We start from the raw sequence: 24430 nt of genomic DNA on the forward strand, positions 1-24430 counted from the left end.
AATTATTATCTCAACAACATTCATTGATTTATTATTTTTCATTTAAATTATTTTATAATCAATCATTGATAATCGATTTATGATGAAAAATCAAAAAAAAAAATTGATGAACAAGAAAAAAAATATAACAACAACAACAACAACAACAATCATCATTATTGATAATGGTAAATACAAAGAGAGAGAAAAAAGACAGAAAATAATGGTAAGTGAAAGATTGAGAAGAAGAAGAAAAAAAAACAAATTTTAACAATAACAATTTCTTTTATTATAAAATATCAGTATTTTTTTATATCATTTCATTTGGTTGATCGATATAATCAGTTTGGTTTGATAAAACCATCATCATCATCATCAAATGGTCATTGCCAAAACAACAAGCGGCAACAAGAAAAAAAAGAAACATGGCCTTTATATTATTGTATCAAAATGATGATGATGATCATCATCATCATCATAATAAATGGTTTTTCCATTTAAATTGACGCTAATAATAACAACAACAACAACAACAATAACAATATGTAATATATGAACACAATAATAATAATGATGATGATGATAACCAAAGCCAGCCATAACTATAGTCCACTAAACCACAGGGTCATCATCATTGCCGAGAATGAAATAACAAAAAAAAAAAATACAACGGAAACATACAACAACAACAAATGAATGAATAATTCAAGATGGACATGTATATAAACCGATGACAACAAGAACAACAACAACAACAATTGAAGATATCGACAATGATAAAGGAAAATAAATGAACAGAATCGAAAAAATAAAAATAAACCGCCGAAAATAAAGAAGAAGAAGAAAAAGAAAAATTTCTGACGACAATGATGATGACAATCACTACAAATGATCTATAGTATTATTTAGTAGTTTAAGCAGCAAGTATCTCTTTAACAACAACAGTAAATCTTAATGTTCCCATTTCATTTTTATATATTATGTTGTCATCGTCGTTCGTGGATGTTTAACATTATTCACGAATTCTAACATTTTCTACCATCGATAATATGGTATGATATTTTTACCAAGAATTCCATTCCATTCTGTATTCATTTTCTTTTCTTCACTTTTCTTTTGTAGATTCTGCTTCATTGTTCGTGTTCTTGTTATTCATTTGGGCCGTCTTTTTTTTTCTTTGAAATTCGTTTTTTTGTGCTGTAACAAAATCATCATCAAACATCATGATGAAAAGAAAATATCACCAAATCATCTAATACGGGTTCGATATTTGCTATTTTTTTTTCTTGATAAAAAATGATTCATTTTCACCGATTTCTTTCATGTATTTTTTTCCAGTGAATATTCTTTTCTTCCTTTTTTTTGATCATCATCATCATATTTGATTTATAATATGTGCTGGGCATGCGGGCATGTATGTGTCGTGTGTGTGTATTTGTAAAAGAGTAAGCTCCTGAACACACACACAAAAGAAATTTTTTAAAATATGGTCCTTTTATATGATTGAAAAAAAAATTTTTTTTTTGGTTTCAAGAGAAAAAAATCGATGTGTTGTGTGTATGTGTGTGTGTATTGTGTATTGAGAATTATCATCGAATGTTTTTTTGCAAATTTGATATGTTTGTTGCTGTAGTTGTTGTTGTCGATATATTTTATTATTATTATTAAATGTCATAAGAATATTGAAAACATGAATGCAATTATATTAATCATTGTATGTTTTGCTTTTAGATATACACGTGATTTTTTGGCCGATTTTGTTGCTGTTGTTGTTGTTGTTGTTGTTGCCGTTGATGATGGCTGTTGTGGTTGTGGCGGTGTCAATGTTATCGATTGTTTTGTTGTTGTTGGAATTATTTTTTCAATTGATGGTGACCGTAAATTACGATTATTATCAATATAATGTAATCTTAATGATGGACTTGGTGGTGCCTGACAACCTGGTGGTAGTAATGGTGGTGATGATGATGATGATGATGATGTATTTGATATGGTTATTAAATTTAAAAAATTTGTATTATTGAGCTTATTTTTTGTCGGCGATTCTGGTGATGAATAATTTGATTGTGGACTACGTGTTGATGATCGTCGACGATATGATTGTTGTTGTTGTTGTTGTTGTGATTGTTGCCGATGAAATGATGCTGTACGTGTAAGATTAATACCACCAGTTTCAGATATTGGTGAACGTAATGTTGATGATCCATTTGGATCGATTATAATACCACCACCACCAGTTGTTGTCGCTATTGTTGCTGCTGTAATTGGTATTGGTGATGATATTGTCGTTGGAAACATTGTTGTTGGATATGGTGAATATGAATATGGATGATTTTGATGTTGTTGATATGTACCAATAGCTGATGATGATGTAGCAGCCGATAATGGACTTGTTGATTGATTACTAGATCTTCTTCTATTACTAGCCTGTCGTACACTATTTGTACGTTGTATCATTAATTGTAATTGTTTTTCATAATCACAAGTTTCAGCAATTGTTGGTTTTGTTGGAAAACGATTCGATAATGATGATGATGATAATAATGATGGACTTTTTATTGTATTACTAGCCATTAATAATAATGGTTGTTGTTGTTGTTGTTGGTCATTTGAATTATCTTGAAATTGTTGTGTTGATTGTGATGATAATGAACGATGATAAAATGGTTTTTTCAATTGTTGTTGTTGTTGTTTTGTATTTCCAGTATCGATTAAATCATTTTTACTTGTATAATGATGATGATGATGATGATTATCACTATTATGATGATCATTATCATCGTCATCGTCATCATTATTTTTATCATTACCACCATCATCATCATCATCGTTATCATTGATTCTAATACCATCAATATCACCAATAATATCACCATCATCATCATCATCATCTTCATCATCATCATTATTATTATGTGTTATATTTGAATCAGAATATGATGTACGACGTAAACGATTTGTACCAACATAACCAGGTAAATAAGGACAACACCGGACGTGGTTAAAATTTGTTGATTCTAGGTCTTCCTGATCATTTTCACGATGATAAAAATAATTAAAATTTGATACAATAACCGGCACTGGTAATGCAATAGTTAATACACCGGCTATAGCACATAATGAACCAACAAATTTACCCCAAACACAAACTGGACGCATATCACCATAACCAACAGTGGTCATTGTAACCACTGCCCACCAAAATGCATCTGGAATTGATTTAAAATTTGATCTTTCACTATCAGCTTCAGCATAATAAACAGCTGAACTGAATAGGACAACACCGATTAATAGGAAAAATATTAACAATGCTAATTCTTTCATCGATGCTTTCAATGTCATTCCTAATATTTGTAATCCTTTTGAATGTCTTGATAATTTAAATATACGAAATACACGAACCAAACGTATTACTCTTAATATTGCTAATGATGATGATTGTGATTTTGAATCAGTATTACCATGTAACATTTGTAATTTCTGTAATTCATCATCTTCAGGTTGTTTGGCAATCATTGTGGCTAATGTTACAAAATATGGCACTATGGCAAAAAAATCGATTGCATTCATTATATCCTATTTATATAACGAGAGAAATTTTTTTTGGTTACTAAAAACAACAACAAAAAAATATCAATATATTGATTACCTTTAGAAATGTTATTTTCGATGGACAGGCAAAAAATCTGATCAATATTTCTATGGAAAACCAAATAATACAAATGGTTTCAATGATAAAAAATGGTTCCGTATATGATGGTACTTCATCTTCTACAACACGTGTCATATTCGTTGTTGTATTGAATATTTTATAATGTTTATATTCTGGCAATGTTTCCAAACAGAATATTAATATTGATAATATGATAATAACCACAGATATGATGGCAACAACACGTGCCCATTGTGATGATTCTGGATATTCAAATAATAGCCATATTTTTCTTTTAAATTCATTTTTTGGCAATGGTTTTTCTTTCTCTTTGACAAAACCTTCATCTTCACGAAATTTGTTGAATGCTGCTTCGCCTAATTCAAAAAATTTCACCTCTTCAGCAAATATATCCAATGGTACATTCACTGGTCTACGTAATCGTCCACCAGATTGATAATAATATAAAATGGCATCAAATACTTGACGATTACGGTCGAAAAAATATTCATTTGTGTGCGGATCATAATAGCTGTAAGTAAGTAAATAAGTGGATATTCAGAAAAAATAAGAGAGAAACGAAAATGGAAAAAAAAACAACAACAAATCAATTAGTTTTTATGAATAAATATGAGATATATTTTTTTATGTGTTAATTAATTTTTAAAATATTCTGTAATGTAACCAAGTGCATATGTGTGTTCTGTATCCATATTGATTGATTGATCGATTTATTGATTAAATTGATAATAAGAAAAAAAATGAAATCGATCCATCATATTGATGTGTGTGTGTGTGTGTGAAAATGGAAAACAACAAAAGAAAAATTTTCCTTTGTCGTTCTTGTGGAATAATAATAAATTCTTCTGGATCAACAACAAAAAAAAACAAACTTAATGAATAAAACGGAAAAATGTTTCACTACTTGGTTGGTTGATGAAAAAAATAACAAAAAAAAAAATCTCTTCAATTGTGAATTGGTTAATTTATAACCATGAATATTTCAGAATCAGACTTGCAGACCGACAGACCAACCTTCCAATCTTTTATTTTTCATTTTCTATTCTACAGAATTTTTTTTTCTTGTCCTTGCTGCTACTGCTGAAATATGCTCAAAATGAATTGCATATGTGTGTGTGTGTGTGTGTGTATCTCGGTCTCTAGTGGATTCAGATTAGATTCTGGTAAAGAAAATTTTTACTGGAATTTTTTTTTCTGGTCTAAAAAGAAAAAAAATTTCGCCACTGCTGATGATGTGTGGTTTTAGCCAATTAAAAAATGGGATTTTTTTTGCTGCTGCTGCTCTTGTGCAATCAATGATCATGAAGATGTGATGATGATGATGATGATGATGATTGGAAATTCGTAATGTACGGGAAAAAAAACTTTTCTTTTTGTACTGTTGTTGTTTACAATTTCAATTAACGAGCAAATCGTTGTGTGTATGCGTGGGTGGAATGAATCACAGATTGGAATAGAAAATCAAGTACTCATCATCAGAAATTTATTCGGAACAATCGAACAAAAGTAAATGTTGTAAAGTTTTATTTTTTCAGTGTTATTATTATTATTATTTTGTTCATGTCATAAACCATGTTTGAATGTTTATTTTTTGAGCCGGTTTAATTTGATGATTGAAACAAACGACTGGTTTCATTCGATTGGAATTTGAATCCATGATGATGATCATAAAAAAAAAAAATGCTGGACAACAACAACAACAACAACGACGACGACAACAACAACAACAACAACAAAAAATCATTATAAACGAATTTGATGTTTTATTTTTTTTAAATTGTTGTTGTTGACTTGATTTGTAATGAATGAATGAATATAAAAAATAAAATGCAAGTAATAAGAAAACGAATCGAAAAATCTTGTCTTGTCTTGTTGTTTGTCAACTTTTTCAATGTAAACACTCAATAAAAAAAAGTGGGCAATAAAAAAAAAAATCTTGGCCATCTTTTTTCACATCTCTAGAATAACAGAATTTCGTCAGAATTTTTGAAGAATATTATTATGGAACGAATACATGTGAATGGCAAAGTTTAAATTAAATTAAATTATAAAGAATCAAAATTGAAAGACAAACACATTTATATCGATTGAAATGAAATGAATCAAACGATTATTGTTTTTTTTTGTTTGTTTTTTGTTTGTAATTGATAAAAATGTCATATGGTCAAAAAGTGTGGACAAACACACACACACACGGAACTCAATATTGATCACCATAATTATTTGTTTGTAAACAAGATTGATTTTTTTCTGCGTGTGTCTGTGTGTGTGTTTGAAATGTTTTTTTTGTTGCCAGTGCACATTAGTAAGATGTCTCAGTTGGTCTGCAATTGATTAATTGAATTTTATTTCCGTTTCTTATTCACTGCATTTGTTTTTTTTTTGTTTTGCTATGACCTTTAAACAAATGATGATGATGATGATCTTTAATAGAGTATATATCCAATCCAATAATAACTTATTCTGGTCCATGATGACATTAAGAATGAAAAAAAAATCATTGAATAAAAGAAAATGTAATCAGAATTCATAATAATCAAAAAAAAGAAATTCCGAAATTTCCCATTCTTTAATGGCAATCAACATTATCATTTGGATTGTAATCTATAGAATTTGATGATGATGATGATCACCATTTTTTTGTTGTTGTTCGTTGTTGTTGTTGACGATCAAATGAAATTATTATCTATCAAGAATAGTAGCAAAAAAAAAAATAAAAGATGATGATTTATAGTCTATGGCCTTCTAGATTCTCAATTCTCAATTCTCAATTCTCACAGTCATCATGATCATCATCATCATCATCATCATCATCATGATCATTTTATTGCTTTGTCCATTTGTTTTTTGAAAAAAAAAAATTTTTTTCCAAATAATAACCTCATATAATATTGGTTATTAATATGATTTTTTTTCTATTGGATCGTTTTTCGTCGTCGTTGGAATTTGATATTGTAATTAATTAATTGAAATAATGATCAAGTAAAGAATCAAATTTCTGTGTGTGTGTATTTTTTATCTCCAGAATAAATGAATGGCCATTATCGATGACGATGATGATGATAATAATAATAATGGTTATTATATCAGGCGTGTGTATCATATAACGAATTCAAGCTGGAATTCAGTGTTCAAAAAACAAAAAAAAAAAACAATGAATGAACAGAATTAGAATGAAAATTCTGGTACCGCCTACTGACTTGAATAATTTACAACAACGATATTTATGATGATGATGATGAACATTAATTATCAATGAAAATTTGCATAAAAATTAGATTTAAAAAAAAATTATTTCCGGTTATTATTTAGTATACTAGATCCTATTTTTTTCTGGCCTGAATCAATTTGAATTGAATTTTGGTTCAGTGCAATCAAAAAAAAAAAAAAAAAGAAAAAAACCAATCATCGAAAATCAATTGATCAATCAATCAGTTGAAACGAATGAAATGAACATGGACAAAAGAAAAAAAAAAGAGAAATTTGATTGTGCGAAAACAAAACAGAACCAAAAAAAAAAATGGAAAATTTCCGACAAAAAAAAATGGAAAAGAAAATGAAATCTAAATGGCAATCCATTTTAATAATTAAATTTTTGTTTGTTTTTGTTTTCTGGCCACTGTATTTACTGCTAGCTGATTCTTTATACACAATCATAATAGAATGGAAATAGAATTGTTTTTGCAGTTTAACAAGCATTCAGCATCATCAATTTTTTGTTTGTTTGTTTGTCTGTTTGTGTTCATTTGTTCGTTGGTATTTGGTTTCCATTTTTTTTGTTGTTCATTCTTTTTGGTGTCATGTGTGTGTGTTTGGTTTAGTTTGAAAGCTAAAATTAAAGTCAAGTTTCTAGATTTGGTGACTAAAGAATATGAAACAGAGCTAGAGAGAGAGAGAATCATATTCCAAGAATTTTTCTTGTTTCATATTTCCGTCCAAATTTGATAATGTCAAATTTGTTTGTGTCTGTGTGTGTGTGTATGTGTCATATGGTAAGCATGAAAAAAAAAGAACGAAAGAAAATTCTTTATAAACTTACCGGATTCTTTTGGCCGGATCACCCAATAATGTATTTGGAAATTGTTGTAATGTACGAAGCTGTGTTTCAAACACTAAGCCACTAATATTAATTGTAACACGTTCACATAGATCATGTCTATGTAATAATGGCTCAAAACGTGAACCAAAACCACCAGCTAATTGCAATAGATCTTGTTGTTGTTCACAACCAGCTAATAATTCATTATCTTCATGATATTGTAATCCACCAGGATGATGATATGGATCATAATCACCGGCCATGCCACCAATACCCATACCACCACTGGCACCACCGCCAATACCACCAACACCACCAGAATCATCTTGTGCTGATTTTGGTATCGATCTACAAAGACAAATTAAGAATAAAACCAATATTGCAATGATCATGAATATCATAAATAATGGTGCCATTATTAATCGTAATGTGTAAACGTATTGAAATTGTGGAATTTAGAGATATTTTAAAGTGTTATTTGATCAAAATTCATAAAAATGAAAATGTAAACGAAAAAAAAAAAATTTTTGGCATTTAGTATCACTGATAATGAAGAATGAAGAATGTTTTCGTCGTTTTTTTCTTTTTCGTCGTCGTCGTCGTCGTTGTTTGGATGATGTAATAATGAACAACAACATTAAATAATCAACAACAACAATTTCCATCAGCAGTGAATCAAACAGAAAAAAAATTTAAAATTTAAAATGAAAAAATTTTTTTTTTTCGATATCAAATCACATGATGATGATGATGATGGAACAACAGCAGGTAAACATCGGAAATGAACTGAACATGACACATGGTCTGTTTGTTTGTTTGTTCTGTTTATGGAGACCGGAAATTTCATAAAAAAAGGAAATGAATTTCTGTTTTTAATCAAATTGGACAGATTTCAATGGTAGATGATGATTTTGGACGAAAAATTTTTTTGTTCGTTTCATTTTGAAAAAAAAAATTTCAATGATTCAATGGTTCAACCGTTGAAGAATCATCATCATCATCATCAACAACACACAAAGAGACACAAAATCAGAATCGTTATCATTGAGAAGAATAAAATGTTCTCATGACTAATGTATGTGTGTGTGTGTGTGTGTGTGATGGGAGAATGTTTAGAATTTTTTTTTTTTATTTTAAATTTTTTTTTTGATGCACAGAATATTTTTGTTGTACAGAAAAAAAAACAACAACAACAACAACAACAAACACGATGAATCAAATGAATAAATGAATTTTGAATGAATGAATGAACGGGTCGAATAATGAAAAAGAATTTTTTTTTTCTTTCACTGACACACCAGACATCAAGACATACAACAACAACAACAAAATCGAACATGAATAATTTTTTTTTTTTACAAGAATCGAATCGTATTCATTCACTGTTTTTTCGTTGTTGTTGTTGTTGTTTTGTTGTTGTTGTTGTTGTTGTTTTGCTGCTCTTGGCCTCGATTTTTGGCATTAGAATAACAACAACATTGTTGCTGTTGTTGTAAAATTTTTTTTCTTTTTGGATTTTTTATATTCATCCGATTTGATTTCGTATAATCATCATGATGATCATGATCATGTGTAATAATAACAACAACAACAAGAAATGTTCTTGAGAATCTTGTTCGTGTTTGTCTCTCTGTTTGTCATCATCATCATCATCATCAGGCACCATTTGTCATTCATATATATCATATACAGCGACAAGATAATAAAAAAGAATAAAGAATAATGAAGAATCTTTCAACATTTGTTGTAAAAGTGAAAGTTTGCAAAAAAAAAATTGAAATTATTGCAGATGATGAGGATCATTGAATTTTTTTTTTTTTAAACGATGAAAAATATTTTTTTTTTTTTAATAATAGAATTCTGTATATATGAACTGCCACTTTGACGATAATAAACACATAAACACACACACACACACACACCAGAATAAGAATGATAATCACTAAAACAATGGCAAAATGTGGATGATGACGATGATGATGATTATGGAATGTTTACGAAGCAGTTTACAGAATAAATTTATTAAATGAGAATTTGGTGGGTTTTGTAAGATTTGTTGTCATTGTCATTATATCATTATCATTATTGATGATGATGATGATTATGGTCATGACATTTAATCTCACCACACGAAGTTTGTTTATCTTTTTTCTTTATTTTATTTTTTTCCCAAGTAAACCAGTTTATTATCATGACGACGACGATTCTGATTCATTGAATTTTCATTGCTTTTTTTTGAAAAATTTTCTTATACGCCCATTCAAGCATTCACGTATCACTGTAATTTTCTTCTTTTGTTCAATAAAATGATAAACGATCTATTTTATTTTTTTTTATAGCGTGGATGTGATAATTCAGGAATTTTTTTTATTCGGTTGAATAGAAAACCCAAAAAGTTCTCAGCAAGAATATTCTTTGAAATTTTTCAAGTTTTTAATGGGATGAAATCACTGGAAATTCCATTTTTTTTCTGTTCAGTTGTGCTGCCATTTGAATTGGCCATCAATTTCTATTTGCAGGTTTTTCTTGTTCAATAGTCCATAATAGATCGTATCGTAATGATGGATTCTTTTCAATTATTCCTGATGATTCTAGTTACGATTCGTATATTGTTCTTTTGACATTGAATTCGCCATTGTTGTTGTTGTTGTTATTGTTGTTTTGTTGGACAAGAATCATTCGATTGTTAATTGCTTGCATTCAAAAGTGTTTTCTAAATTCCAAAAGCAAACAAATCTCTTCTTTATGCCAATTATTCAAAGAGAGAAAAAGAGAGAAAAAAAATTCTTTTCTTGCTTCATTTTTGTAGTCAAAAATATTCTTGCTCTTTTTTTTCTCTGCAAACAATCAATCGATCAATCGATTAAATACGATCAATCATCAATCATTAGTGTAAGGTTTAGATTCGAATTTCTTCCAAAAGAAAAAAAATCATCACCATGATCAATTGAATTCATCAAAAAATCAGATTCTATTTTCAATTTTTCAATAATGATGTCTGGATGAATTACCAGAGTTTGGTTTAGTTCGGTTTAGTTTAGTTTTTTTTCTGTTCATTTTTCCATTAATTCTCCATATTCTTCATAGTATTAAGTGAATGTGCATAAATAATATTTATTTGTATATTTCATTCGATCTTTGTATGAGAGTGGTGAGAGCGAGAGAGAAAACACTCAATTCAAGTAAACTTCATTTTGCTACTGCTGCTGCTTATGATGATGATGGAAACAAAAATGTCAAAGTTGAAGATTTTTTTTTCATCATTCTGATGATAATGATGATGATCCAGAAAATCAATAATTTGAATCTTGCAATTGATAATTATTGTTGTTGTTGTTGTTGTTCCAAATTCTGTGGACCAGAAAGAATTGAAAAATCAAGAAAAAAAACACAAAACACACACAGAGAGAGAGAGAGAGAGAGAGAGAAGGAATCGACAAAAAATGAATGAATGTGAATCACAGAATTTAAATTTTCAACAACAAAAAAAATCAACAAAATAAACAATATCTCTCTCCCGTTTGTTTGTTTGTTTGTTTGTTCGTTGATTTGAATGATGTGAATCCATACACACACAATAATCTTAACACATTTACTCACATAAAACGGGAATTGCAACAACAAAAAAAAAATATATAATAACCGAAACATCAAATTCAATAAAGTGTCAGTGCGTGTGTGTTGTTGTTGTTGTTGTTGATGAAAATCAAAATATTATATACACACATCCAGAAGAAGAAGAAGTAGACGAAATTTTTTTTTCTCATCATTATTAAGCAAATAGAAATGGAAAAAAGCAAACATTTTATTATCAAACAAAACAGAAAAAAACAAACAAACAAACTAGAATAACCGATCCGTGGACCAACCGAATGATCTACCAGTATAGACAGGCAAAAAAAAAACAGAAATTCGGGCAATAACTTTTTTTTTGGATAATAATTCTCTTATATATATGTGAAAAAAAAATACCGCGGGTTATACGAATATGTGTGCCACTACTATTGATTTCATTTTTAGATTCCATATAGATTCTTCAATTCTTCTTCTTCCGTTGTACTCTGTATTAATGAAAATACCAAAATCATCACCACTATCTACTATTTCGACTGCTACTACCACCATCATTGAATGTATGCGAAAAAAGATGACAATTTTTTTTTCTTCATTTTATTTCGTCCAACAAACGCACATATTAGACGCACCAATGAACAAATGATTGGTATATAACAACAACAACAACAACGACAACAACAACAAAATAAAAAAAGGAAGAAAAATCCAAAACGATTCGCATATTTTGTATCTAAATAGTAAAACTATACAACAACAAACCTCTATGATGATGATGATGATGATGATTATATGGCCGATAACAGAATTCCAGAATTGAGAATATATTGAGTGATTTTTTTGTTGTTGTTTCGTTTCGTTTCTTTTGTTTTATAATTCAGCCAAAGAATCCTACATACAATGCTGATTACTATCTATCTATCTATCTATCTATCTATCTGTCTATCCATCTATCTATATAACATACACACAGAAAAACATGATAAAAAAAAAGTTTGTCGTCAAAGAAAGAGAAACAGTGAAGAAAAAAAATTTTTATTCTAAACATCCAAAGTTAGTTTTATTCTTTATTCTTTATTCTTGTTTCATAATAATAATAATTTTTTTTTTGTTTCACTGTTAAGATGTGTTGCAAGTGTTCCTGAAACCTGATGAGGTGGTACGCACACACACACATGCACATCACATAAAAAACGTCATTTAACTTGATACAGTTTTTCAGTTCATTTTTATTCTTGGTCTAATGATAGAATGACTGACATATACACACACAGACACACAAAAGGAGAATTTTTCATTTTTTATTGTTTTTTTTTTAGGCTGTTCCAGAAACCTACGCATACACACAGTGGTGTATAGTGTACACGCACACATTTCAGGTTTATGATTATCATCATCATCATCATCATATTTTACTTTTTATGGAAAGAAACAAAAAAAAAACAAAGTTATACTGGAAGAAAGAAATGATGATTGATGTCTATTAGATTTTTGGGTTATGAAAATAAATATAAAAAAAAAATTCCCAAAAAATACCATTACGAATCAATAGATGGCGTTTGTGTTCCAGTTTTTTTTATGATTAATTTTTTTTTTTTGGCGTCAACAATTTAAAATTTTTTTTTTTTGTATGCATTTTATACACTTACGGTACTAAATTTTGTATACTTGAACTACGTGCTGTTAATTGAAGCTGTTGTTGTACAATATTAGATGATGATGATGATAATGGATGTTGGTGTTGGTGTTGTTGGTGTGGCTGTTGTGATTGTTGATGTATATGTTGTTGATTTGGATGTAAATGATGATGATGATGATGAAATGATGCAAATGTTGAACTACCAACACCACCACCACCACCACCAACACCGCTACTAGAACCGGTAGCACGATCTGGTGGTGGTGCTTGCAAAAACATCGGTATCATACCACCGGTTTGTCCAGGTCCAATACTACTACCTGGTAAATAATTTGAACGATCCGATGCATATTGTGGTGTACCTGGTACACCTAAACCATATGTACCATATGCAGAACAGAATGCCATTTTTGATTTGTTTTTTTTAAAATAAAAATTAATCAATTATCAATTTGTTCAATTTGTTGGTCATTACTATTTTATTCAAATAATGACGATGATGATGATGATGATGTTTAAATGATTTTTCAACGATCAAAAAAAAAAAAAAAATAAAGAATCAGAAAACAACAACAACAATAAAAAAAACAAACAAAAATTCCATCCATAAAATTGACAGACACAAAACGCCCACGCAGACGCACACACAATATAATTTTGCCCAGAACCATAATTAACGAAAAAATAAAAAAAATCTAATCTAGCGTTTCAAAAAAACTTTTTCAGCCGCTGATTACTATGTGTATACAGTGACAGTTGGCAAAATTTTTTTTTTCGCAGACCGCAGTCTAGAAAGGGCTGATCTAATTTAATAAACCAAAAACAAAAAGTACCGGAAATAAATGTTTATTTTGTCGGTTCAAAATCATCATCATCATCATCATCGTCCACATCTACATCCACATCCACATCATCATTCAGAATGTAATGATTTTAATCAAAAAATCATTTACAAAACCAAAAATGATGATGATGATGATGATGATGATGATAAAGGTTATTCTCATTCCATGTATAGGTTGACAATTATAATGAGAGTAAATTAAATTCAAAAACAACAACAACAACAACAACAACAATAAAATAATGATCATCATCATCATCAGAATGCACCAAACAAAAACCAAACAAGCTAAACAATTGATTTTTTTTCATTCATTCATTTATTCATTTATTCTTTGTGTAAATCTAATTTCCACGAATACAATGAAAAACAAAAAAAAACAAAAGCAACCTGAACAACAAGTCCATGATAATAACAATAAAATGAATATAGAAACTAGAACAACAACAACAACAACAACAACAGTAAAAACTTGAAAACAATAAAAGAAGAAAATCTATTTAATTTCAGAGAAAGAGAGAGAGAGAGAGAATCACATAGAATTACATAATATAATTTGGTTATGTATTGTATTTCTGGTTATTCTTATTATTCTACAACTTTTTATTTTTATTTTTTTTTTTTGCTGAATTCACCACCAATTGTGAATGATTATTATTATGAATGTTTCCAGAATGAAGAAAAAAAAATTGAAAAAAAAACTGTGGAAAAACAAAACAAACAAACAGACATAGAGAGTGAAACAAACAAAGAATCAAAATATCAAATAAAGTAATAAATTCTTTCTCTGTATATAACGTCATCATGATCAGAATAACCAGAATAAGACGAAGAAGAAAAAAAAATTTTTTGTTTTCTCTCTCTCTCTCTCTCTCTCTCTCTCTCTCTCTCTCTCTCTCTGTCCGGACAACCACTGTGATTTTATTATTGATATATACGTACATGCACAACAACAACAACAACAACAACAAACTGAAAACGAAAATGAAACGAAACTTTGATTTATTTTCCCTGATTTCAGCCTGAATGATAATTTTAATTTAATGAAAAAAAAAATTATTATTATTATCAATAATAATCAAAGCGAATGAATCAATTGAATTCTTATTCTGTGTGTGTGTGTGTGCGTGTGTGTGGATACAAGTTGTTATTACTATTAAGATGATTATTTCGTATTGTGACCATAAAGAATTTTTATTAAGAATTCAAGCGAAAAAAAAGAAGAAAAAAAGTGATTGAAATACATACATGATTCTGCTAATGAAATTAACGTAAACTAATGAAAAAAAAGAGAGGAGAAAGGAGAAAGAATTCAAATAATCAACAGAATCATTGTATCGGAATTCAAATGACTGATGATCAATCAAGCTGTGTGTGTGTATGTGTGTGTGTGCATTGAATTGGATTCAAATTTTCTCGCCCATAAATTGGCAAATGATGATGATATATACAATTTTAATGAACAACAAACACACACACACACACAGAATGTTAAAGATATGACAAGGTTAATAAAATGAATGATTTTCTGTCTTTCTGTGTTTAATCTCTGTGGACAAACCCAAAACAGAACTTGTTTTTAGAATTTCAATTTTTGTTTTGTCTAATAATAATTGTAAAATATTTGCAGAATGTAAGAATATTCTGTATATATACAATTGTTATTTCTTTTTCTTGTTTTTTTAGTGACAATTACCATCCAAATTTCAAAGAAAAATTTATTACAAACAACAACAATAATAACAATATATATATAATAATAAAAAACAAACTTTACAGAATTTCATTCAGAATTTTTATACATTTATTCATTGTAAAAAAAAGAATTTCATTGCTTGTTGTTTTTTTATTATTATTTCACTTTGATTACAAAAATTGGCATGTTTTCTTGTTTCAAAATTTAAATTAGTAGTAGTCTGTTTTATAGTTTTCTGCTGTTCAATAAATTTTATTCTTATTGATGATTGCAGAGCAACAGAGAGAGAGAGAGAGAGAGAGAGAGAGAGAGAGAGAGAGAGTCAATGATTTGTTAAATTAATTGATATGCGTTCATGTGTGTGAGTGTGACATATGACAATTTTCTCATGATTTTGATGAATGAATTTTTTTCTCTGGTGGTGAAAAAAAAATTTAATTTAGACAACACTCTAATTCTGAAAGCTGAGCTGAATAGTTGTAGCTTTATGAATTTTTCAGGTGAATTTTTTTTTCTTTTTTTTGCTTTTTTTGAATTTAAATTAATAATAAATTTCAAATGAATTCAGGGAATTTAAAAAAAATTCAATCATCAACAACCAAACGATGACGACGACGATGACTGTAGAATATCTATTGAATTATCAGGAAAATATTACCATTTCTATGGTAAACAGAATGAATGAATGAATGAATGAAAAAAGAAAATTCTCCATTCACATTCATAAAGCTAAGGTGAGAATATTTCTAGTTGCACATATTCAATGATGAAAAATGACCAAACAGAATAATGATGAAAAAAAACGTAAACAACCACACCCCCATACACACACACACGCAGAAAAAATACCGGATATTTCTGGTTTTTTTTTTGTTTGAAGATGAAAAAAAAATCAATTTTTTTTTCTAGTTAGTTCAACCAACCAACTAGGTAATCGATCGATTAAAAAAAATGATGATGATCCATCCATTTATCGATCCGTCAATATGTATACTGAATAGATGCAATGAATACACAAAAAAAATCGTTCCAGAAATACAAAAAAAAACGCCCATAAACTCAATACTGTGAACATCAACCTTGTGAACAACAAAAAAAAACTCGGAATTAAATTCAGTTGTAACGATAACAGAAAAAAAAATTTACTCTCTATCTCTCACGGTGTGTGTGTGTGTGTACAGAGATTCTTTATTCTCTGGATCAAAAGCAAAAAAAAAAACGCTGAATTTTTTTTTTCTATTTTTAGAATTCGTTTTGCTGTCCTAATTTTTTTTTAGTACAGAATTCTTTTTTTTTCGTGGCTGTGCGATCATACTGTATATGGTTTTTTTTTCACAGATATTCTTTTCCACCCCTACCACCACCACCGTCATTTTTTTTTTTGATTTACAATTCCAGAAAAAAAAGTGTTAACTTGATTCCATACTCATATTTCTTGAGTTCATATTATGCATCTAATGTAGTATATACTAAGCAAGTTCATTAAGCTTATAGATGGATTTGATTCAGAAATAGTCATACTAAACACACATATACATACATATTCGACACAATTATATAGATTATCATGACCATGAAACATGGATGTATGTGTGTGTGTGTGTGTTTGTATGTGTGTATTATCATCATTTATTAGATTTCTTTCTTTATATGGAAAGAAAACAGAAAACCATAAGTATTCCAAAATGATGATAATGTTATCATGAAAATTTTTTTTTTCTCTATGTGTGTATTCCGTTTATGTGTTTGTGGTAATAATAATAATAATCATCCAATGATGATGATGATGATGATAATCAAATATAGAGAGAGAGAGAGAGAATTTTTTTTTCTTCTAAATGACCTTATATAGTGTTAAATATTTTAGGACATATTATTCGACCAACATTCAACCAATGAAATGAATTCAAGAATTTTAGATTTCAACTAACTGAAACTATACTCTGTGTGGTGGTGGTGGTGATTTAATGGTTTTTTTTATCAATAATCTAACACTGCACTCAAACAGCAGCAGCAACAACAACAACAACATCGGTGGAAGAAAAAATCTCATAGATGGACTGGACTGTAACAGCCGCACCATCATCATCATCAGCCCATTTGGAAAAGGTAATGGAATTTAATATGTTTTTTTTTCTGCCTGAATGAATGAATTCAATGTGTGTGTGTGTGTGTGTGCGTGTGTGTGTGAAATTTTTTTTTTCTCAAAACAAACAAACAAACAAAAAAAAGAGATCAAATCTTTCAATGTTGATGTGACAACTTTATGAAATTTTTTTTGTTTTGTTTTTTGTTGACCAAAAAATTATTCTGGATTCAATTCTGGATATCGATCGATTTGTTTGGAATTATGAATGATGCCCATGGACTAAAGAATTTCTGGATACCAACTAAACATGATTCTTATGAGAATTTTTTTTTAATGATAAGAAGATTATTCTTATCATTGCAAACAACAATAGCGATAAACGAGAGAAAGAGATAGAGATATTTGAATAAAACACGACAAATGACAAATAATAGAAAAACAACCAGAATATCAGGATAATAATAACAACAACAAGAAAATAAAACAAACAAAGAATCGAATAATAAAACATTCATTCTAGAACAACAACAACAACAACAACGACAGCTAACAACGACGATGACGAAAGAATATTCTTGTTCTGCAAGACATATGACAATACATTAACACATTTTGTTTGTTTCAATGTTTTGTATGATTTGCTGTGAATATTCTATTATTCTATTGCTATTCTGAATGGATGGAATGGAAAAAAAAAGTTTCATCATTTTCAAAATTTTAAGCCATTTGTTGTCGTGGTATTCGATTCAATTCGAATGAATGAATGAATAAATGAATACGAACATTCTAGATAATGTGGAGTTTTGAAATTCAAATTCAAATTTGAAGATGATGATGATGATGATGATTCCTGAGGACTACCAGAATTTATTCTTGTATAAAGAGCAAACATTCAACTATAGTGAAAATGAATAAAAGTTTTAACTGACTTATTCTGAAACAATTTCTAAATGCAATGATAATGAATACAAAATTGTTCGCGCTTCGTCCGTGGGCAGTTGATGATATTTGTGTGACAATTTTAAATATGGATGAAATTTTTTGTTTTTTTTTCAAACTTTTTTTTTCTTACATTTGATAAATCGATTATCGATCGATGTTCATGATGATCATGATGATGATGATGATTGAATATGCACAAATTATATGCTGGACATCAAACACACACACACATTTTCAATTTTCAAGCAAAAAAAAAAAATGGCAAAAAAAATTTCTTTGTCTCTTTCTCATCAATACATCATTATTATATCACATTAATTTTCATCAGATAAAATTGGAAAAACAAACTGGTTAAAGAATTTCTGGATTCCATTGCTGTTGTTGTTGTTGTTGTTGATGAAACATTTTTTTGTTTTGTTTTTCAATGGATTTTCAAATGTAATGACAATGGAAACACGCACGCACACACATATACAACGGTAATTCCATGTCATGTGTGTGTGTGTGTTAGTATTTGCGTGATGTTGTGTTTGATTTTGCTTCTTTTTTGTTGTTGTTGTTGTCTTCCACAATATCACTGATGCTGTCTGTCTGTATTTTCTTTTCATTTTTTTTGTAGTTCTGGATTGATTCTGATGCGCTGGATTCATTCAAATTCGGCATATTCTACATCAACAACAACATCATCGTCATTTTTTTTCTGATTATTTCTGTTTTATGTTTAGGTATATTATATAAGGTAGGCGCCGACTCACCAAATAAGAGAGTGAAAAAAAAATTTTTTATCTCAATACAAACAAATAAATATCGAAAAAACAAAAAAAAAATGGATGCGTCGGCGCACAATTTAAGATAATTTTATCGAATCATCATCATGATCATCATCAAAAGGTCTTGAATGAATTTGGTTTTTGGTCATCATTATCATCATTTGTTTGTTTGTTTGTTTTTGTTTGTGAAATTAAATGAGATTCTGTGTATACAATAAGAATTTGGCTGTATTTCGCTAATGAATGAATAACATTATGATTTGGTGGTGGTGGTGGTAAGAAACAATGTATGAAACCGAATACAGAACCGAAAACAAAATCGAATAATCAAAGATTCGATCATTCAACAATGATTTTCGATTAAATGGGAATCAAAATGTCCCCAAATAAAAAAAAAGAAAAAAAAACAGAACAAAACAAAACGATTATCATTCGATTCGATATTCGATAATCGATGACGATCATTATGATGACAATGAAAAGATAGGAAAAAAAAATTCAAATAAATAGTGAACATAGTGAAAAAACAACCCAGTAAACCCTTTATCACCATCATCTAGGAATAATAGCACTAATTGTCGTAAAAAAATATTCCCAGTATTTCAACCATATATTTCCCGGGAATTTTCCTCAATTTTCTTCATGTTTTTTTTTCATTCATTCATTGACTAATTTTAATGCCCCGAAAAAAAAGTGATTATTCATCATCATTACCATTGTCGTTGAAACTTCGTAGTAATTATCATCAAATGAATTACAAACCGGATGGTTAAATAAATGAAATGATGAATAAGAAAAACATCAAGCATTTGCAAACTGGTAAATCGAAGAGATCAAAATAAAAAAAAAAAATTCAAAATAAACAGAAACGAGAAATGAAAAAAAAAATCCAATAAAAAACAACAAAATTTCTGTGTGTGTGTGTGTGTGTGTATGCGTGGGAGGGAGTTGTACGGGCGTATCAAACTATTTGTCTTGCATACAGAAAAAAAAGACAACAACAACAACAACAACAAACGAACGAACGATTGATGTGCATATAATGAATTCCCAAAAGAGTTGGGAAAAAAATTTTTTTTTTTCATTTTCATTCTGAATTTTTTCTTTTTTATTTTTCACCAACGACGACAACAAAAATAAAAAATAAAATACTGTACCATTGAAGATAAAGAATGAGAAAAAGTTTTTTTTTTCTCTCTCTCTCTCTCTCTCTCTCTGTCTCTACAAAAAAATGTACTGTCCATATAATATGGAACGCACACACACCGATTGTTTCCGTTTTTTTTTTCGTTGTTGTTGTTGTCCGAAAAAAAAAATTCTTTTCGGCTTTGGTATAGTATATCATCATCATCATTATTCTCTATAGGATGTTTCTTTTGGCTGTAGAGATTCTTTTTTTCTTCATTTTTTTTCCGAGGACAATTATTCATCGTCGATATATATATCGATGAGATGGTAACAGAGAACAAGAGAGAGCGAAAGAGAAGAAAAATATTCAATAAACCCAATATATACAATGTCCATTTATGTAACAATGATGTATATGTGTTGTCTATTGGTCAAAAAGTTACAAGCAATATAATGATGTTGATGATGATGATAAAGTTTCACAAACTACAAAACAATCACCGATATTCTGAAATTCTGGTTGTTGTTGGTTACTCTCTCTCTCTCTCTCTCTCTCTCTCTTAGATTCTCACTATACTTTGACGTAGAATCTTTTACTGTTGTAGTTCTGGTTGTTGTTGTTGTTGTTGTATGATCCAGAAAAAAGGAAGTTAAAAGACTTGAATCGATTTTTTTTTTTGAAAAAAAGCTTGAGGCAAATTTTAAAGAGATTGGAGAAAAAAAAATTCGATGAACGAATTTCGAGTTTTTTTTTCATTGCAATGTTGCGCCTGGCACAATATACAAACAATCGAAACAACAATCGATAGTGGAGGGGTGAGAAAAAAAATATGAAATGAATTTTTTCTTTGTTGGATCAATATTTGGACAACAATAAATTTTATTTTTATTTCATTTTTTTTCAATTTAAAAGTAAACACAATAAAATTTTCGTGTGCGTGTGTGTGTGTGGGGGTGTGTGTACAGAATTTATATATTGTCGAACGAACGAACGAACGCAAAAAAAAAGAATCGATGCATTTTATTTCGAAAAAACGCAGAATAATTTCCATAAACGAAGCAAAATTCTGTATATTCTGAAAATTTTTTTTTTCATCATAATAATAATAATAATAATAAATAATCAAAGACAAAATCAGAATACTAATAGGGTTTCGTTTCATTTTGTTTTCCATAAAAAAAAATATTGTAATCAAATCATCACCATAATCAATTCTTTTGAAGAAAAATAAAAAAAAATTCAAATTAACCATTCAGTAGACAAACACACCCACACCCACCCACACCCACACTCAGAGAACATATCCATTACTCTTTCAATTTAACACAAATGGCATCAATCAAAATGGAAAACAAAACAAAAAAAAATTAAACTTTGATTGTTTTACCATCATCATTAGGATAATGACAATGAATGAATGAGCTCATCCCGGTATTGAAAAGAATCCAGAATTCAAGATTGATGGAAATATCAACAAAACAAACAAATGAAAATCAATGAAAAAAAAATATCAAAAACAACAATAATGATGATGATGATGATGATGACAAAAATCTCAAGTGTTCAATAAAATATAACAGAGTAAAAAAAAACAATAAAGTGAACTGAAAAAAAATAATGACAACAATGGCAAGAATCTTGCTCCATTTTGAAATCATCGTGTAGCTCATATTCTGTGCTCTGTTTGTAACAACAACAACCAACAACCAACAAACGTTTCACAATAATTGCGTTTATACAAACAAATAGAAAAAAACAGAATCATCATGCATGAAAATGATTCATAATCCTTGGATGATGATGATGATGATGATGATGTGGATGACGTTAATTATGTTTTTTTTTCTGCATTCAAGTGTGCTATATCAGAGAATTCTGAAGAAGAAGAAGAAGAAAAAAAAAAGCTATTCTGGACTTCTAAGAATCAAAGTGAGTGTATAATGTGATTCTTATCTATCATCATCATCATCAACATCATCATTGCATGCTGTGTTTGCATAAATGATGAATGTTTAATGTATTCAAATGATGATGATGATGATGATGAATCAATAGCCAAGCACTTGGATTTTTTTTTTGGTATACAAGACAAGTGGAAAAAAACGACCAATCAGAACATCTTCAATTCTGTATTCGATTCGGTTGATTTGATTCTCTTTTTTTTATTCTGTTGTCCATTCACACAATCGATCATCAATTGAATGACGATGGCACTTGAATTCAATACAAGATCAATTGTGAAACATATACACTCGAATATATGGACAATATTTTGATTGAATGACGTATATAATGGAATGTGGTGGTGGTGGTGGCGGTGGTGGCGGTGATGGATAAAGATGTTTTTTTTCAAATGTGAAAAGAATTTTTTTTTCTCTCACTCTTTATTCTTCTGGCCATTTTGTGATACATCAAGAATTTTTTTTGTGTTCGTTCGTTCGTTTTTTTATCTCGACTTTTTCATCTTGTTTCGATTTTTTTTTTCTATTTCATTCATTAAATTTAATTTGATCTGGATTTTTTTTTGTTGCGCTTTCAATTGAAAAAATTTTTTTTTTTCAAAATGAAATCAAATTCAATCTTGTCAATGAAACAGTGGAAAAAAATTTTCATTTCAAAATAAAATCAAAAATCAAATGTTACGATTCGATTCATTGACAGGCAGAACACACACACACACACACACACTTGGGGTGATGGTAAACGAAACGGATGTGATTTCTGATTCTTGTTCAAAGTGGAAATTTTTTTTTTATTATTTCACTCAACAAATTTGTCGAGATTTTTTTTCCATTTTCCACTATTGATCAATTGATTGATTGATTCGATTGATGAAAATCAATTGATAATGGTTGTAGTGTGGAAAAAACTTGAAACAACAACAAATCGTTCAAAGGAAAAAAATAAACAAATGTCATCATCTTCGAAGCAAATGACGTATGTATCATCATAGTTTATCATTAGCCATTGACAATGAATGAAATTCCATCTCCAAAAAAAAAAAAAAAAACAAAACAAAACAAAAGACAGAATCAATTTGATTTTTCATCAATAAAATTAAAAAAAAAAAATAAAACTGATGTGAACATATACCTGTATACAGAAATGGGAAAACAATGGGAAAAAAACTCTAAAATTGGAAATTATTTTCGTAAAACGTTGAAAAATCTCTTGAGACATTCATTTTTTTTTTTTTTTGACAAACAAACTAGAATACTAGAATTGAATGCATAAAATGAGAATATATGCATGATGGCAAAAAATAGAATTGAATAAAAATAATTATGATCAAACACACACACACACACACACACACTCGACAAAACGATTACAATACAAAACTGACTATGTGTATCATATCAAAATGATACAGAATAATGAATGTGTCGGTATGTGTATGAATGTTGAGTTTTCATATTTTTTTTTTGTTTGCCATTTTCAACATTTCAATATTTTATAATGGAATTTTTTTTTGTTCACTGCCCCCATTGATTCTTTCGGAATATTTTGAATATTCAACATGATAATAGCAACATTAAACATTATTATTATTATCATTTTACATTCAATGATGATATATTATATTCGTTTTTCATTCATTGGAGATGAAAAAACAATTTTTTTTTGTTTCTCTAACAATCTTCTAGATCAAATTTTGTTTTAGACGTTTGTCTGTATTATATGTAATATAATCGTTTTGTTTTCAAATTCACCATAAGTCACCGAATAATGATGATGATGATTTATTCTGGAACAACAACAACAACAACAACTGTGTGTCCATTATAGCCATAATAGTGATGATGATGATAATGATGTCTAGATCCATTTTCATCAACTATTACTGGATCAAGTTGTAGATGTTGTGTGTGAGGACATAAATTTTGTTTGTTAATTTCTTTTTTATTATTGAAAAAAAAATTGATTATCATATGTTTAATGAAAGATTATGATAATAATAAACAAAACAAAAAAAAATCTGCACATGATCGTTATGATTGATTGATTGATCGATTGATCGATCCATTGATGTATTCATAACGAATATGAAAAAAAT

General features: G+C 28.8%; 1 protein-coding gene and 1 long non-coding RNA gene across 4 annotated transcripts in view; one reads left to right on the forward strand and one right to left on the reverse strand.

The window, feature by feature from the left end:
* The first annotated feature begins 42 nt into the window (after positions 1-42).
* LOC142597789 (uncharacterized) lies at positions 43-1240 on the forward strand. The gene is made up of 3 exons (XR_012832407.1): positions 43-205; positions 283-1031; positions 1102-1240. It is a non-coding gene; the product is annotated as an uncharacterized LOC142597789 (long non-coding RNA).
* Sh (Potassium voltage-gated channel protein Shaker) overlaps positions 394-24430 on the reverse strand; it is a 40405-nt gene continuing 16368 nt past the window's right edge. For 2 of the 3 annotated variants that reach the window (XM_075733945.1, XM_075733946.1), the window contains 3 exons: positions 7692-8039; positions 3629-4163; positions 394-3555 (listed from right to left, as the gene is read on the reverse strand). In XM_075733945.1, the coding sequence (XP_075590060.1) occupies positions 1651-3555; positions 3629-4163; positions 7692-8039 (2788 nt within the window). In that variant the 3' untranslated portion in view covers positions 394-1650. Of the gene's footprint in view, positions 3556-3628; positions 4164-7691; positions 8040-12913; positions 13417-24430 lie in introns of those variants that run through there. The other variant, XM_075733944.1, reaches the window with a different exon arrangement.

The sequence above is a fragment of the Dermatophagoides farinae genome, chromosome 9 (genome assembly GCF_024713945.1).
Source record: "Dermatophagoides farinae isolate YC_2012a chromosome 9, ASM2471394v1, whole genome shotgun sequence".
Lineage (NCBI taxonomy): Eukaryota > Metazoa > Arthropoda > Arachnida > Sarcoptiformes > Pyroglyphidae > Dermatophagoides > Dermatophagoides farinae.